Source organism: Aptenodytes patagonicus, chromosome 1, assembly GCF_965638725.1.
Source record: "Aptenodytes patagonicus chromosome 1, bAptPat1.pri.cur, whole genome shotgun sequence".
In the NCBI taxonomy this organism is placed as follows: domain Eukaryota; kingdom Metazoa; phylum Chordata; class Aves; order Sphenisciformes; family Spheniscidae; genus Aptenodytes; species Aptenodytes patagonicus.
In genome coordinates, this window is record NC_134949.1 from 193,342,662 (window position 1) to 193,360,261 (window position 17,600).

Consider the following 17,600-nt stretch of genomic DNA (forward strand, 5'->3'; position numbering starts at 1 on the left):
CGCACCCAGCCGCCCCCACCCTCCCGGGGCCCTTTCCGGGGCGGCCTCCAACTCCCGCCAATGGCGGCCCGGTGGCAGCCGCCACGTGACGCCCTCCGGCCGCCGGAGGCGCGCGAGGCCGCAGGGGGGTGGGGTTAGTGGGAAGCGTGGCGAGAGGCGGAGGCGCGCGCCGGGGGCGGGGCAGGAGGGGGCGGGGCGGCTGCGGGGCGCTGCGCCGCGGCGGTGACGGGGGTAGCGGGGCCGGGGCCGGGCCCGGGCCCTCGCTCGCTCGCTCGCTCCGTCGCTTTTGGCGGTGAAATGGCTGCGGCTGCCGGGTACTGAGGAGGCAGTCAGGTACGGGGCGCCCGCTCTCCCCCCCCCGACCATCCCCCGCTGCCCTGCTGGGGGGCGAGGGGCCCGCCGCTTCCGTCCCCGCGCAGGGCGAGGGGCAGCGCTGAGGGCGGGGCGCAGTCTCCCGGCCTGTCAGGCGGGGCTGGCTCCCACAGGTGGCCCGCTGCCGGGGGGCGGAGGAGGGGCGCAGCATCCTCCGCCGCCCTTCCCCGCGGGGAGGAGGCGCTGCTGGCGCCACCCCAGCGGGCTCTGTGTGGCCTGGGGCGGCGTACCTCCTAGCGGGCCCTGCGGGTCCTCCGCGGCGGCCCGCACACACCTGAGGGGAGGGCGCTGGGGGGGGGGGCGGCGGCCGCGCTGCGCCGCGCCGCGCCGCGCCGCGCCGCGCGGGACGCCCTCGTACCGCAGCACGGAACGGGGGACGCGGCGGGTAACGCAACGCTTTGGCCCCGAGACGCGGGGAGTGGGGAGCGGGGGCAGTGCTCGCAGCATCCCTCCTTCTTTCCCGGAGCGCCCCTTGGTAGGCGCGGCGGCCTGCGCCGAAGGCCTGCCGGTGGAGCGCCTCGGTGGGAAGTCCGGTGACCCCCTCGGGTGGGGTTGTCTGCAGTCTGGCCTGGAGGCTGACTCCTGCTTGTGTTGTGGGGGTTGATGCACGGAGGCTAAATAAGTTCGCGTTACCTCCTGCGTTGGTTGGCTTGTGGTTGATGGACTCGGGTTAAATAAGTTCACCCCATTCTCAACATGTCGCTTTTCAAAAGTGTCTTCTCCCCCTCCCTCCCCACGTCCTCCTCCCAAATCCTTTCCTCCCTGAAGGGAGGAGGAACAACGAGTATTGCTCGTTTACTTTCTTGGCTCTTCTGAGGGGCTTTCTTTATTAGGACTGAAGTATCTTTCTCTAGTTTCCCCCCAGTATCCAAGGGGGGGCGGGGGGGCGAAGTTATGAACTGCAGATCTGGTATTATAGCCTTCTTATTGAAGCCCTGAGATATTACCAGAATGAGATAGGGAGAAAAAAAAAAAACAACAGAAGTTCTACTGTGTCTGGGAAAGATCAGTGGTACTAAAATCAACAGTAACACAATACACTTTATCCATGTAATGCATGGGAAGAGTCTTGCGTTGCTTCGTATTTGCAAGATTATTCCAGAATTGTACAGTTAGCCTTTATTAGTGGGTACTGCCAATATTTAATTAATTCTTGAGAAATTAAGTGTTTTTAAATAATGTTGGTCCCATTTGTCCAGGGGAATTTCTTAGTCTGCAGGCAAGGTGATTTTTTTTGAGGCATGGTAATTGAATTATGCCATCTTGGTTGATGCCTCGTAATTTCTTATCCTTCAGGGATTCTTTAAAATCTATTGGCAGTTGAAGAAGTATAGTGGTGGAAGGTCTTACTCGGTGTGGAAAAATAATAAAATAGATTAGGTTATTCCCTCTTTCTGTTAATCATTCGGTATGATATAATTAAAAAAAAAAAAAAACAAAGCAAAACCAAAAAGTACCTCCTAAACAAGGTATTCTCTGGTGATGTTTTCTCTAAGGGGAAATAAGGCCGCTTGAGAAAATGCTACTGCTAAGAAAATAATACCCCCCAAACTTAATTGGTTTAGTTGTGTTATGTATGAAATACACAACAGAATAAAGTACAGAAACTTAAAGTTAATTGCACAAACAGTAAAATCTAGGCTAATGGATATTTCTGCTACATAAAGTAGTATTTTTTTTCCCAGGACGTACTTGAGAATTCAGACCCAGGACTGGGGGGAAGGTGGGGGTGATGATTTTTAGCAATGATCAGAGATAGTCAGAGAAAATGAAGGATTCTGTTGAAACTGGTGAAGCTTGGTAGTCATGTCGTGCTTCTATGTGACAAAAATACAATGTAAAACAATCAGAACCAAACAAGAAAAAGAAGATCCAACCTTTCATAACTATCATTAATGCTGACCAACAACGATGTATTCTCCACACACCCCCATGTCTCCCCCCCCCCCCCTTTCTTAGTGTGGATGCGGCTGTGGTCAAGACAACTTGTCATTCTATAAATGGTCTTTCTCAAGACTGCCAGCCCAATTAGTGAAAGTGATAAATCATTAGAAATGAGAAATAGAGAAGGATCCGTTAGACTATGCTGCCTGCTTGTCAGTGTAGGCTTGTTCAATTTGGTTTTCCATAGCAATTGTTCTGCTAAGGTTATAAAAGAGTGCATATTGTTGTTTTTAAGGTATTTTTGAATTTCATATTTGGAATGAATCTTTCAGAGCTCAGTATTTGATTAAACCTGGCTTTTGCAAATCACCAGCAAAGTTCTTTTGGCTGCTTCAGGTCACTGTGTTGAAGAAAAAAAAAAAGTACTTTTTCTTTAAAAGAAAGATGTCTTTTTTTTTTTTAACAGTACTACAGTAAAAATACTTTTTTGAAACATAAACATAGATATACTGTTGTCATCATCTAGAATCTTTTATTAGAAATTTAATTTAATAAGAACATATTACATATAGTTCAACTTTATTGCCTGTACGGTTCAAATTCCTCACATCCTTGTATGCCTTTAACATAGGTGTGCACATGTACACATATGCCCGTATAGCTATTTAAGAGATTTACTCAGCACATTTGCACTTTACAGACAAAAGATACATTTTCTTCCTTTCTGTCAGCTAATGACTGTCAATGCACACTGACTTTTAATAAATTTAGGCATAGGATAAATTTATACAAAGAGATGAAATCCATGGCAAAATTCCAGTTGGATTCCCTTAAGCTGATTATTTAATTTTGCTCCTTACATATATTCAAACAAGATTGGAAAAGCTAACTAAATGCTTATTACATGGTCTGATGAGAAGGGTGTTCCTCAGCAAATCACTGGAAAAATGGATTTAAGGTGGTCCAACTTGCTAGAAAGGTAGAGATGGTTAACCTTAATGTGGGTATTTATCAGTTATTCTTATGATCAAATTTTTTTTGGGGGTGCCTACTGATAGTTACTCAGTAACGGGAAAGTCCTGTTCCTCTTCCATCTGATACGTCTGCCACTTATTCCCCCTTTTTTTGAGTTTACAGTGGGAGGAAATTAAATTTAATAGTCAAATACAATATGCAGAAGTAAGAATAATTTTAAACGGTAGGTTGTATTTACACAAGAAAAGAGCTATTTCCAGGTTGTTCTGTTTGTCAGTGCTTTCACTTCCTTTCCAGTTAGTTTTAAAGTTTTGGTACTTCTCAGATGACTGGACCATTGTTCTTTTGAAAACGGGTAATAATTTTATATATTAAAAAGAACACTTTCAGGTTTTGTTGCATTGTTGGACAAGTGGGACCCTTTAGATTTCTCTGAAATGGATGACAGAGAGCTGAGATGCAATAGGTGGTGGAGAGAACCTGTATAATTCAAGTACTGAAGGGCAGGATGAAGACAAGACAAAACGGTTATGGCGTTGTGTTGATAAACCAGTACAGTTTCTGTCCAGCATCTTTCAGAGTCTTTGTACTGTGATTTACAAGACTGTTAGTGTCATGAGGTAGGTGACGCTGCAGGTGGCTCTGTGTTGATGCTCGGGTCTCCAGAGTTTACTAGCTGATGCCACAGGAAAATACTTAACCTACTGCCTGAAGGCAGTGTAACTGTAGACTACTGTGCCTGAGTAAATACTGTGGGACCCAACATGGTTATAAAGTTATCTCCATGATTTTGCTATGCTGGGCTTTTGCTGCAAGGAGCGATCACTCCAAAAATGTAGAGCTCAAGTAATTGACAAGACCCTAGGTGAGAAACCAGCTTTTCCCGTAGGTGGCTCTTCTTAGGACAAGGATGCAGCCTTGAAATCTAGTTAAAGAAAAATGTTGGAACTAACTGTAAGGTGTGTGTTTTACATATCGTGCGTCGTTTTAAAAATCGTTAAGGCAATACTTTATCAAAGGCAACAATCGGTATGGATGGTGTGCTGTTTAATCTTTCTCAGTTTTAAAATGCTTTTTAATTGTTTTTATTGGTTCTTGTTTTGTCTACTTGCCTTTTCAAAATATATACAAACTAAATGGGGAAACATAAAATAATCAAGTATAAATGTTTTTTGTAGGTATTCTTGAGCTGACTTCTTTCATCGAATACTAAGATTGGTAAAATCATGGATGTGTACGCCAGGGCTCAGGGCAATCGAATGAAACCAAGAATATCTGTGAAAAAGGTAATTATCTGTATTTAAAAAAAATATTACTTCAGAGCTTTTCTATCTTTATCACAACGGTCTAATAATGAACCAAGTGAACTGGTAGGTTTGGTTGGGGTGATTTTTTTTCTTTATATGTTTTAATTTTGGTTGTCTAACATTTCAAGGAGGCAAAGAAACTGCCTTTGCTTTATGCTTTGGCATATTTAGCGTAGTTGAACTAGGAGACAGAATAATTTAAGGAAGGGGTGCATGCTTTTGCCTTTTGTCTTTGCCTTTTGTTTTAAGGTGATACGAAATCATGATGTATTTATTAGCTAAAATTTGCCTTGTTTATTGGAGTATAACTTTCATTTTGAGCACAGATTTTTCAAGTTTATATGTAATAAATTAAAATATGAATGTGTAGTGTTCGTTGAAAACTGTTCTGTGAAGTCTGTTAGCACTTACTGTAATATCTTTATCTTTAGATCTTGGTTTCTTGATTAGCTTATCCTTGTGTTTACGTGAACTTCTAGGCAGTGCCTTGGTGAAAAAGAAAATAAGTGTAGCACTTATGAAAGATATTAGTGGTGTTTTTCCAACAGTATTTATTTATTTATTCTTTTAAATTTTGTCACTTTAGCTTGGAGAACAAAAATACTCTTCCTCAAATTTTCTTGCAACTTCTATAAGCATTTACTCAAATGAAAGTTGCAGTTTATCCTGAAGGAACAAATTTATCCAATCATATTTCTTAAAGTAGTTGAATACAGATGAGTATTTTTCTAGGTCTTTCCTGGTTACTAATAAATTCTTTACTTGCAAGTGTGTGCAATGCTTAAGAGGAGAAACTGAGCAAGTAGGTATCTTGTCACATGAAAATTGCATTGTTTTATTCTATAGGCAGATTTTGTTGTTTTAAGGAAACGGTGTCAGTGGTATAGGTCCTGTAGAAACAGCTTGAAGGCAAAGGTAAGCATTTAGTGAAAGGTGTCCCTGGCTCATGTCAGGGGAGTTGGACTAGATGACCTTTAAAAGTCCCTTCCAACCCAAACGATTCTATGATTCTGTGATTATGAGACTGCCAGGCAGGTAATCAGTTGTTCCAGGTCCTGATATGGAATGTTAACTGCCATACATTAAACAGTTTGTAATTATGGGTGATATTCTTTCACTTTAAGGAACACTGCATAAAAACTTTTATTTTATTGGTTTATGAGAAATCTCCAGCTCAAATAGAGTTCTTTAACTATAGTCAAGTCATTTTGCATTCTTAACCTGAACACAAACTGGATTTGAGAGGACTTTTTTAGTCTGCCCTCTATTTGTTTTTTCTCTTCAATTTAAAAAAAACAAACCAACAACTCCGCCCTAGGTTTTTAGACCTTTGGGTTGCAGAAACATGTTTCTAATAATGACAGTGACCAGTGATTCCTCACTGATTCTAACGGTTGCCTAAAATACTATCTCTGTGAACTGCTCCGTTAATTACCATTGAGCATTCTGGACTGTGTGGTTCTAGGAACATGAATTCGACCCTTCTCGGGTGTCTTGCAGAATTCTACATTTTCATACAGCCAGACTCCAATGTTTTGATCTGTGGCTGCCTCCTCTTGATTTTTCCCTGAGGGGCGGCTACTTAGATTATAGTGTGGAACTTTCATTCTTTCTCACAGAGTCAGGCAGTAGGGTGGTCAGAATCGCATTATGTTTCATCTTCTGTTGATTCACAGCTTGCGGTCTGATTCATGTCCTCTTTGTAATACTTTGTAATACTTAACAGGAATTGTTGCAGTAGTAGCTCTTAAAAGTCAGTGCATGGTTGTGGTATGCACATTTAAAGCCCAAGTTTCCATTGTTACAAAATTACTTCAAAATATTCAGTCCATTTAAATCTTACAGCACATGAAATCAGGAAGAGCTGTTTTGTTATTTAAGAGCAGAGTAAACATGACTATCCAGCACTGGACTTGATTTCTCTGCAAATCACGGCATCTTACAGGTTTGTGGGTTGTTCGAAATGTTAGAGAGCAGTTGTTTAAAATGGTTCATGAGACTGATTTAGAATTTCCTGCAGTGTACTGTGAAGGATCCATAGGTAATGACTTCTTGATTTGCTGACCACAAAGGGGACAACGGAAAACTTTGAATTGGTCATTTGAGCTAGAGGCGTGACAAGGATTTCCATTGTTCAGGTCTGTCTTGCTCTGCGCACATTTGAAGATACTTGTATTTTTCCCCTAGTACAATTTAGTAAGTTTGAAATCTGTGCTCACTATTGAAATAGGATTTCTTGCCAGACATGTGACTTTTGAATTCCTGTGAGGAAGGAGTACACAGATCTAGCAAGTAGAGCTTTAGAGATTGCTTGTGGTTTTTTGCCCTTATGTCGATGTATATTGGAAGTAGTTGTACTATTTATAAAAACAAATTACATCCTTTTGTTGAAGGTGACCTCTTGTCCTTACCTAAACTGAGCTGATAGTCTTGCGAACTTGCTGTTTCTCAGTTTTTAATGTAGTTGTGTCTCTTCTAGACTGGGCTTGTGAGAGAACTTGCTTTCATTGTCTGTTGGATAGGAGGATTTCTCTGTAATTGAGTGCAGTCCTTTGCTGTCAGAAGCAATATTTTGATAAGAATATGAAAAAGTTATTAAATATAGTCTCACAATTAATGAGAGGAGATTAAAAAAAACAAAACCTACTGTTGTTTTTACGTCTTTGAACCACACTGCTGTAATAGCTAAGAATCTTACGAATTCCAGGCTGAAGCTATTCACAGCAAATTTATACCTGTTTGTTCATGGATGACGTTGTTCTTCAGCTTAAATAGTTTTTTTTCTTTTGCTGATGTTCACCCTCGTGATGTTTTTACAGTTGGTGATCTGTCCTCTGTTAGCCTTGGTTTTTAGAAACTGTGTAAACTAAGGTTTTAGTCTGCTTTTGTATGAAAGCCTCTGCATTCCAGTGATTATCCATCATAGTCCTACTTTCTGTGCTTGTTGTGAGTTAATCTTCTTTTTACATGTGGATGATACTGTACGTGCAATTACACAGGATGTCCTTCTCAGTGACTCTGATGATGTCAGTTCTTTTGTTAAAGGATATGTACTAGGGTCATGTTTGCTATTTTCAATACTGTGTCATATTGACCATTCATTGCTATACCATGATCAAGAAGTCAGCTCAGGTCTCTTCATTTCCCAGCTTGTGAATTCACAATTCTCTTTTAAAGCTTGCTTTTAGTTTTTAAGGACATAACTTTGTACTTCATACCGTTCCATTTTAAAATACTCTCACGTTGAGCAAGTTCTTCCTGTATGATATGCTATTTTTCCTCTTAACTGATGACACCTGCTTACTTTGAATTATCATCAGATTTCATCTACATATTTACTTCTTCCCCCTCCCCTTAAATTTATTAGCTAATTGTATCCTGGGCTGCATCAAAAGAAGTGTGTCCAGCAGGTTAAGGGAGGTGACTCTGCCCCTCTCCTCTGCTCTGGTGAGACCCCACCTGGAGTCCTGTGTCCAGCTCTGGAGCCCTCAGCATAAGAAAGACACAGACCTGTTGGAGCGGGTCCAGAGGAGGGCCACAAAAATGATCAGGGGGATGGAACACCTCTCCTGTGAAGAAAGGCTGAGAGAGTTGGGGTTGTTCAGCCTGGAGAAGAGAAGGCTTCGGGGAGACCTTATTGCAGCCTATCAGTACTGAAAGGGGGCTTATAAAAAGGATGGGGACAAACTTTTTAGCAGGGCCTGTTGCGACAGGACAAGGGGGAATGGCTTTAAACTAAAGGGGGGTAGATTTAGCCTAGATATAAGGAAGAAATTTTTTACGCTGAGGGTGGTGAAACACTGGCACAGGTTGCCCAGAGAGGTGGTGGATGCGCCATCCCTGGAAACCTTCAAGGTGAGGTTGGCCGGGGCTCTGAGCAACCTGATCTAGTTGAAGATGTCCCTGCCCACGGCCGGGGGGTTGGACTAGATGACCTTTAGAGGTCCCTTCCAACCCAAACTATTCTATGATTCTGTGACTATTCTGTGATTCTATTAATGATAATGATGCTTGACTTCAGTCTCAAGATAAATTTTGAGGAAGTTGGTTACTGGGTTACTGACCTATATCTACTATATCCTCAAAAAACCCCTTTGCTGTCTCCATTCGGGCAAATTCTTCTTTTCAAGAAACAGCTCTTTTAGTAAATTCTCTCTTCTTCTGGTTTTGTTAACTCTTCATATATTTCAGTGTAAATAATTACGGAAGTCCAGATAGATGAAATCTTTTCTCTGTGTGTACTGTGCCTGTTAATTTCCACATCTTTATTCTTTCCGTGTTCTGAACTCTTTTATATTCATTAACATGATCTTAAAACCACACATCACTTCCTTCCTCCTCCTTTTTAAATATGGATATTTTATCTCTTCAGTTATGTAGTGCCACCATCAGTGTGCTACCAGACCTACGTATAGTCTTGTATGTTGGTTCTTCCAGACCTGAAGGAGATTTTTCCAATTGTTGCATCTTTCTTCTTCTCCCATTTCAACTTTGTATTCTCCAAAATCTTCAGTTTTCCTTCACCTCAACTATAGTAGCTCCTAATACCATGCCCCTGTTCTAGTTGTTCATCTTGCCTTTTCTTTCAGGATGTTAAACTAGGGAAAAATACTTGCTTATAAATGAGGTACGTGTAATAGTTTGTAGCCTTAGAAAAGCTAAGTATTAGAGAATAATGATAAACCCTTCTCAGACTGGATCACCGTTGGTCTGCAGAAAATTAGCAGGTCACATTGTATAACTGTTTTTTAAATTACTATTTTGAGTGCCGTGACTGATTAAGGTATTGTAGAAGCTGAAAATGAGACATTTCAACATGCTTGCTTGACTTCACAAATGACTTCTGTATGAGACGAATGGCAGAATTACCTGGGGAGAGTCTTTGAGCAGTATTGGTATTGCAGCCACCTGTAAATTTGGAAGATCCAGAGAATCAAAGAGAAAGACATTGTCAGCATGCTTTGGGAAGTACAAAGATATATTACTGAAGTGTGGAGATAAATTGCAACTAAACATGTGAGGACAAAGGAATAGATGAAAGTGGAAATTAGATGAACACTTCATTAATTTATTTCAAATGACCCAATAACGGCCTAAAATGCATTTTAAAATAGTTCAGCTGTTACTTTTCCATGAAAATGACTGTTTTGACTGCTTTAATGTCACTTGGCCTTGGCTGTCAGGGTGGTAGTCTGGGTCTTGTTTGCTAACATTCTGAAATATATTTTGGTAATTTCAAGGATCCTGAAGTGAAGTTTCTATTTTGCTTTTGTCTATTCATTCTAGAAATGCTTTCCTGATTTTGTATCACCATGAGCACAGGCATGGTGACACTGGCCATGCTATAATAATTTGGCTGTAGTAGTATTTGATACCATTTTTTCTATTGGGGGGGTGGGGTGGGGGTGGGAAATCTTTCTTGAGTTTTAACTGTAATATGTAAGATCACTTTTCACCATAAAGGGATTGTTTTTGCTGTGGGAGTATCTGAAATGCAAAACATTTATGACTAAATTTGGCTATCTAGCACTTCTTCTATTGTTTAAGAAGCTATGCAAATTTGAAGTAACTTGTCATAAGTCGGACACACTTGATTTCTCACTTCATTTTTAACAGGGCAATTGTATAGAGAATAAATAACTGGATTAACAATTTATAACCACTTCATGATCTTATTTTTCTTCTTAACCTTACCACTTGCTAGAGAAGATGACAATTTTAAAATTAAAAAAAAAGAAAAAGCTGCTGACTTCCTAAAAAAAGTGAGAGGATGTTGTCTTTTTTACAAGCTGAGTGAACCAGTTTTTGTTGTTGTTCTGTCGTCTTGTTTTATTTGACTTCAGATACCAGTGAAGATAATTCTTTTGCTCTGCTGTACTTTGTTACACTGGGAGAAAGTCTTAGATTCTTAAGCTTTTTTTAGCCATCTGTGGGTGCTTGCATGTCACTGTAAGTGTAAATATAAGAAATGTTACAAGAAGTATTTACATGGGATTAAGTTACAGTTGTTTCATATTCTTCAAGGAATGGGAAAGGAGAATGTGTGTGGATTTTCTTGGGGTGTTTGTTTGTTTGTTTGTTTTCTTCCCCTCTGACTTTTGAAGCCACCGCCATTAGTTTTCTTGGCTAAATTTGCTTTTCGTCCTTTTTAAGGAAAAGCTGATGGAAAAGTTCCGTATACAGGCTTTCATGCAAGGAACAGATGGGGCTTGGATTTCTTCTTGGATTCATCTGTTTTTTTTCCAAGTCTGCATGTTCTCACTTTTTTTTTTTCTTTTTAATACAGAATGGTCAACTTCTTTTTGGAATAAAAGTATTGCTTGAAGAAAACAACTTACCTGTTTCAGTTCCATGTCCTGAAGTAAATTTAAACTTCAAACCTGGTGATTTATATACAACGTAATTTGAAATCGTACTTAGAGTAGGGAAACCTATGGGGGGCAGGGGATAGATGGATGACCCTGTATCCAAAACCAAAAATGCATTTTTTTCTTATGTTGTTTTTCATTGTTTTTCAGAGTTTTGGTGAAGGTGTACTGCACTCTATGAAGTCACTGCTACACAGCAGAAAAGAGTTATGCAATATATCAGCAGAGGAATGTCTAAATCGGGAAGAACAAGATAATTTTATTGAGGTTTGGCATAACCTGACCATTTATATATATATTTTGTGGCTATGGTAGCAAACGATTTAGCTTGAAGCAGTACGGGAAGTTGCAGGATAGTAAATGTGAACAATGCTGCAAGTTACTGGCCATAAAATCTGTACCCCCTATTGCCATTCTTGAATTCAGTCACTATAGTCTTGAAAAGACTTGAAAAGATGGCATTTCTCTGCTTTGTAGGATTTGTGAAACTCAAAAACCAAAACGTGTTGATAGATGATTTTGTAAGAATTGTATAACTGGGTGTACTGCATTTGTGAGCACTCCTGTGATCGAGGTTGTATGGCTAGTATCCTAACAAAGTAGCAGAACATTTTGATCCAGGCCTGAAGATAAAAGTTAAAGTGATTGTTCTTGTTTGCCCTGTGCTCAGCGCTAGAAGCTGAAGCCTCAACACTGCAGATCTAGACTTCTTTTACACTAATACAGATGGGCCAAAAGCTGGACAAGGTCTGGAGAGAAGTAGACCTGGACAGAATGCAGGACTGTCTAGGTAAATTTCAAGCTGTGAGGAGGAATGACTAGAGCTGTTTGAGTTACAAGACTGACAGCAGCTTCTCCAAAGGGAAAAGAAAAAAGTAAGAAGCAATGTGTACCATGTATCTTGTATTAAGTGATTTAGAAGACTACTAAGTAGTAGTTGACAGGCTTGACAAGGAGCTTAGAGAAGGAGAGGGTGACCTGAACAGGCCAGGCAGAGGAGCTGAGATAGGGGAAAATGAAGCAAAAAAGACTCAGGAAGTGGTTAGAGAAGACTGATAATTGGATAAGGAGTAGCAGGAGGAAGGGAAGAGGCAGACTGTGTGATCAACAGAGATGAGTTAGGATTGCCTGGATAACACTAGGGTTTTTGGGACTGGCTGGATGGTGAGGTTGTGACTGTATGAAACGTTTGGGGAGCAGGCAAGAAGCTGAATTTGTGAAAGATGAAGAGCTGTGACAGATTAGAGGTAAGGAAGAAGAGTTAAGCAGTGGAGGAGTGGGCAAAGGTTTGTCTCTGTCTGTTCAGACAGGCCATGCTTTATAATCTATGAAACCCCTCAAACGTTGCCCCTCCCCCTGCCCTTTTTTTTTTCCCCTTGTAGCAAATACCTGGCAAGTAGCTGGCAACATGTTTTATATGCCTGTAATGATGGTCCCTATGGAGAAAGATAGCTGACTATATTTAGTTACCTTATTAGCTCAAGCAATTAAGAGCGCTCTGGTTGAAATGTAAGAGGGTCAATATCCTACCACAGAACAGGTATTTTTTTTCTTATGAAAATATAGGGAAAGACACCTATCGGCAGAATAACGTTAAAAGAACACTATTAGGTCTGCACAGATAATTACTCAGACTTACAAAAAACAGAATTTAGGTTTCCTGTACCATTTGAATTCATTTCCTTTGTACCCATGAATTATGATAACCTTCAAATACAGTGTCTCATACACTATTTTTAGTTTAAAGAAAAGGCTTGTGTTACCGACTGTTGGCCTTTCTATTTCCCTGGCCTACTCCCCAAGAACTTTTGAACTGGTGTACTGATTGCAGACATGTTTGATGTCTTAAAAGGTGATTATTTTTCTGTGAAAACTGGATTTTGGGCACAATAAAGAAATCCAAATGAGTGTTATAATTGAGGCAAAAATAAGCAGACTTGGGAGTGGTGTGGTCTCTTTGACAGCAGTCTGCTGGCCCATCAGTGTACATATGGACTGGTTGGCCTTCATCTGTGTGAAGCTGTAACTCCTGCATACTGCCCTATCTTGCACAATGAATTATCCTGTGGGAGAAGGAAAGGGTTGGAATCATTATCCTGAGGAAGAGGAAAGGGCATGTAAAAAGACAAAAGAGCATACACCCATAAAAAAAAAAAACACCAAAAACCAACAACAAACCCTAAAGCCTCCCAAAATGTTCTTCAGAGAGGTTTTTTTCCAAGTCCTTTAAATTGTTTGCTATTTTGCCTCTTCTGTGGAGGAATTCAGTTCATATTGTAGGTACTGTACAGATAAAAAGATGTAGAAGTTGAAAGGTGTCTCAGAGATTCTGTGTATGCACAAGCAAGTAGCTGAACCAGTTAATAAGAAGTGATTATAAACATAGTGATGTTCTTTGCTGTTTTTAAACTTGAGAAGCAAGTGACTACCTTACAGTAACAGGGAGTAGCTGCTACAAATTTAGTATGAGCTGTGACTCGAATACATAAAGTTCAGTCTACTGCATAGTGCTCTGAAATAATTGAATCCAAGCCTTATCAAACAAGTCCAAACATCAGTGGAAGTATTTAATCTTTGTGCTTTATTCCATATCTACAAAATGGAAGCAAATTTTCTTTTCTTAGAACCTTGTTTTGAAAATAAATGCTTTGGGATTTTTTTGGAGCACGCAGATACCCTATTGATTCGTCATTAGGGAAATACTAAATGGGAACTGAGGAAATCTGACATTTGAAACAAGGTTTGAGTAGTGGGATGTAAAATAGATCATGATCTGACACTGAAAAATGAAGGTAAGACAAAGTACTGACTCTCTTTGGTCTGTTCATGTTGAATGATACAAGACATCTGTAGACAGAAGTGAGGGAGAATATGTGATAAAATATCTCCCCTGTCTACAAGCAGCTAACATTTCTGACATATTCCAGGTTCCTGAGCCTGACAAGACCTCTTTTTTTGAGAATGAATATTTTAATTCTTTTACTTTAGGGGTTTATCTACTTGGATATTGCATGCAAACATGTGGTTTAAGTAATCTGTTGTGTTTTGGCCTTAGGCTAATCAATTTACATGGTAAACTGTATAATGTGTTGCCATTACGCTCTCTTCAGATATCCAAATGCATCACAGTTAGCATGGACAGATTTCAGGCTGGAACTGTTTTATATTGATCGAGCTTGAAGCAAGGACAGATGAGCACTGATCTTTGCAAAATCATGTTTATTTTAACAGATGTAATAAGACTTATATGTGTTGCTCAGTGTATACCAGCCAATAGGCCACTATAAAAATTGCTATGTAGTGGGTTTTAAATGTTGTATATGCTCTTTAGTTTGATCTGACCTTTCATAAGTCAGATAGCATAGCAGTACTATTCTTTATGTAAGACTATGGGCTGCTGTTTGAGCAAGCTATGGTACCCTAAGGTACGGTTTTCATGGCCATAGAATGAAGCTTTATGGTAAAGCTTGCTGAATTTTTACTCTTAAGTACCTGCAGAAAATGGAAAAGTTCTTTTCTGTACTTCAATATGTTCATGTATTTATTTTACAGATCACATTTATAGGTTTTGCTGAAGAGATGGGTACTGCTTATTTGCAGGTACAGTATATATCTATCTATATTGGAAAATAACCTTCTTCAGCACTGGTGATTTCTTCTCAGTAGTACGTAATTTTTTAGATGGAGGAATTTTGGTATTCGAGAAAAATACGTGTACGTTGAACATTTAAAAACCTAAGTTTTAAATATCATTGAAACGTTAGAAAATAATTATTTTAATATGGTCATCAGTGTTTTATATTAAAATATTACCTGGGCCGGGCTTTGTATTGGAATGGTCTGGAATAGCTTACTTAAATTGGGAGGGGTGGGTGGGATTTGTGTTGGGTGTGGGTTTTTTGGGGGTGGGTGGGGTGTTTTGGTTTTTTGTTAAAAACCTGTGTGTATCAGTATTTTGGTTTGTAACCTTCTTAGTAGAGTTGTACTTATTAATAGGGTGCAATTGTCATCTGCAAAGCTAAAACTTTACTGAATTGACTGCTAGCTGTGAATTGCTGGTGGGGGACCAGGAGTCAGTATTATGGATATGCCTTAAGATATTATTCTGGAGAGCTAGATGAGAAAACGTTATTTTAAAAGGGGAAGTGTAGCAAACCAGTGGGGTTGTGCCATGCCATTTTAAGAAGTTAAGGATTTAATCTTCCCGTGCAATTTACACATCAGTATAACCCATAACATACATGTTTACACTGCAACTCCACACTTCTACTCTGTCTAGATCTTGGTAGACAGAGATTGCTGTAATAGTTTTCTGATGTTTAAAAATGAAAAACAGAAACTCTCAATACATTTGTGTTCAAAGTTGTATCAATGTTGCTAATTAATCAAATGATAATAGTGCTAGACATTGTTTCAAGTATGGGTAAGAACTATTTGATTGTCTAGAGTTAGATGAAATTTAGAGAAAATTGGGCTGAATAGGCTTATGGAGACTTGCTTTGTATCATATGGATCAGTAGGGTTTAGATTGTTTAAAAAAACCCCCATAAATCTTTCATAGGCCTTTTCTGTATTAGGTAAATCTAAAAGTTATCCAAGATCATGCTTAAAGAAGTGCCTTGTCCCTGTTTTTGTAATAGTGGGCTAAAACACCATTCCAATAAAGCACACTTAAGAGCATTTAGAGATCCGTTGAGATCCATTATTAGCTGCATTCAGTCTTCTCTTTGTAGTTGCGTACCTTGTAGGATGTGCAGCTGTTTTTCAGTGCTTACCAGATTCTCCTTTGTGACTTTTAAGCCTCTTCTGGCCCCTGAGAAATAGTGGAATTTCTTCTTTTGGTAGAACAGTGAGCTGGAGATGAGTGTGGACTGAATTAAAGCTTGTTTACATGAGCTTTGCACCACAGTTTGAGAGAATAAGTGGGGCAAGAAATAGGGGAGAAAAGAGAAGCTTTACCAAATTTCACAGCTGTTACTATTTAGGGAAGATATGAGATCAAAACCATCATCATTTACATGGGTTTTTTTCACTTTGTATTCTCAATGTGTTTGTATATTTAAATCAGGAGTTGGCAGCTGTTTCTGCAGAGCTCCCAGATGTTCTGAAATCGCTCCAATTGTGCAAACTAAAAGAAAACGAGGTTATATTTCTAAAAGATGTAAAGAAAACCTTGGCAAAACCTTATGTCATGAAACATCAGGTAAACATTTTGTATCTTCTTGCATGCCTTAATTACAGAAGCATTTTATTTGGCCTCATAAAGAGTTTAGTCATACCACGCCTTGTCTTGCTTGTGTTTTTGGGCCATCTTAGCCACAGTGGTATTAATGCTGTTACATTTCTGCGGTTTCTTTAAAATGAATGTTAGAAAATCTCAAAATAAACTTGGTGCTTTCATGTGCTGTGTTATTAACAGAAAATATTTAACAAATATTTAATTATGGTGCTGATCCCATGCTTCTGCTAGACTATAGTCCCTTTCACTGCCAGTTTGGAAAGAAGATGAAACTTGTCAAGTTACCTATCTCTGCTCTGCTCAGATAGAGCTTTCATCCTTGGCAGACTTTTCTTCTTGAAACAGAGGTGCCAAAAATTATGAGAAAGTCAGGCATTCATAAAACTCAGTGGGCTCTTTTCTTATTAAAAAAATATTTACAATTATAAATGATGTTAGTTATATAATTTCTGTTATTTTTATTTCCAATATTATTTCCAATATTATTCTTATTATGTTTTTAATTGTATTATTTCCAATTATAAATGTTGTTAAAGCAAACTTCTTAAAGCCATATTGACTAATCATGCATGTTAAATTTAATTATGTTGCATATAAGGTAAAAAATACCTTGAAGAAACAAATATCCTATAAACTGAAGTACTATTCAGCATAAACATACTTTGAAATACTGCCTTCCTCTACAGATTTTTAACATGTATTCTTTAATAGATTCTTGAGTACATATTATGAGGGTTGTATTATACAACGTTTTGTTTGTTTTATTGTAATGATTTATTCAGAATGCAGAAGTTATGAAAATGAGTAAGTGATTTTAACTATCTCTTTACACAAACTGTTCCATTCATTCTCTTATCTTTAAAATATTTGTAAATTGTTTACTGCTCATAAAAATGCATTGAAGGAATCCCTTGTTACTCCTGACAGTTGAAATCATTTCAAGGTTGTTATGTTTGTTTTCTTGTTGCTCTCTTATTCAAGAATCAACTTCCTGAAGTGTTTTGTGTGATGAGACTGTCTCCTTCATTCCCAAGGATCAAAGTTGATTATATATTTACCTTGCTGAGCAAGTATACCACAGGCATAAGATATGCAGTGGAAATAAACTCATTGCAAAAACATCAAATAGAGACATCCCATGGAGAAGATGATGACACTAATCAGTCAGTTTCTTCAATCGAGGATGATTTCGTCACTGCTTTCGAACACTTAGATGAAGATGAGCCTTCAAAGATACAAAGTGCTGGTAAGTTCTTGCATGCTGTTGACTTGTAGAAATTGTAATTTGAAATTCAGGTTGTTGGGATTTAATGGGAAAGTAACTATAAGTAAATAGTAATTTTTTTACATTAATCATGTTTTGTAAAGGGGTATTATGCAATTGAAAATTAAATTTTTTTGCTGTTGTTTTCACAACAGTTTATCAACTCATAAACCAAAGATTCTAAACTCAGT

At 39.1% G+C, this 17,600-nt stretch overlaps 1 protein-coding gene across 2 annotated transcripts in view; it reads left to right on the plus strand.

The window, feature by feature from the left end:
* The first annotated feature begins 246 nt into the window (after positions 1-246).
* The window catches only part of AKAP11 (A-kinase anchoring protein 11), a 44,224-nt gene continuing 26,870 nt past the window's right edge, over positions 247-17,600 (plus strand). For both annotated transcript variants that reach the window (XM_076363437.1, XM_076363445.1), the window contains exons 1-6: positions 247-333; positions 4,410-4,517; positions 11,057-11,173; positions 14,459-14,506; positions 15,975-16,109; positions 17,127-17,391. In XM_076363437.1, coding sequence (XP_076219552.1) covers positions 4,458-4,517; positions 11,057-11,173; positions 14,459-14,506; positions 15,975-16,109; positions 17,127-17,391 — 625 coding nt within the window. In that variant the 5' untranslated portion in view covers positions 247-333; positions 4,410-4,457. The remainder of the gene's footprint in view (positions 334-4,409; positions 4,518-11,056; positions 11,174-14,458; positions 14,507-15,974; positions 16,110-17,126; positions 17,392-17,600) is intronic.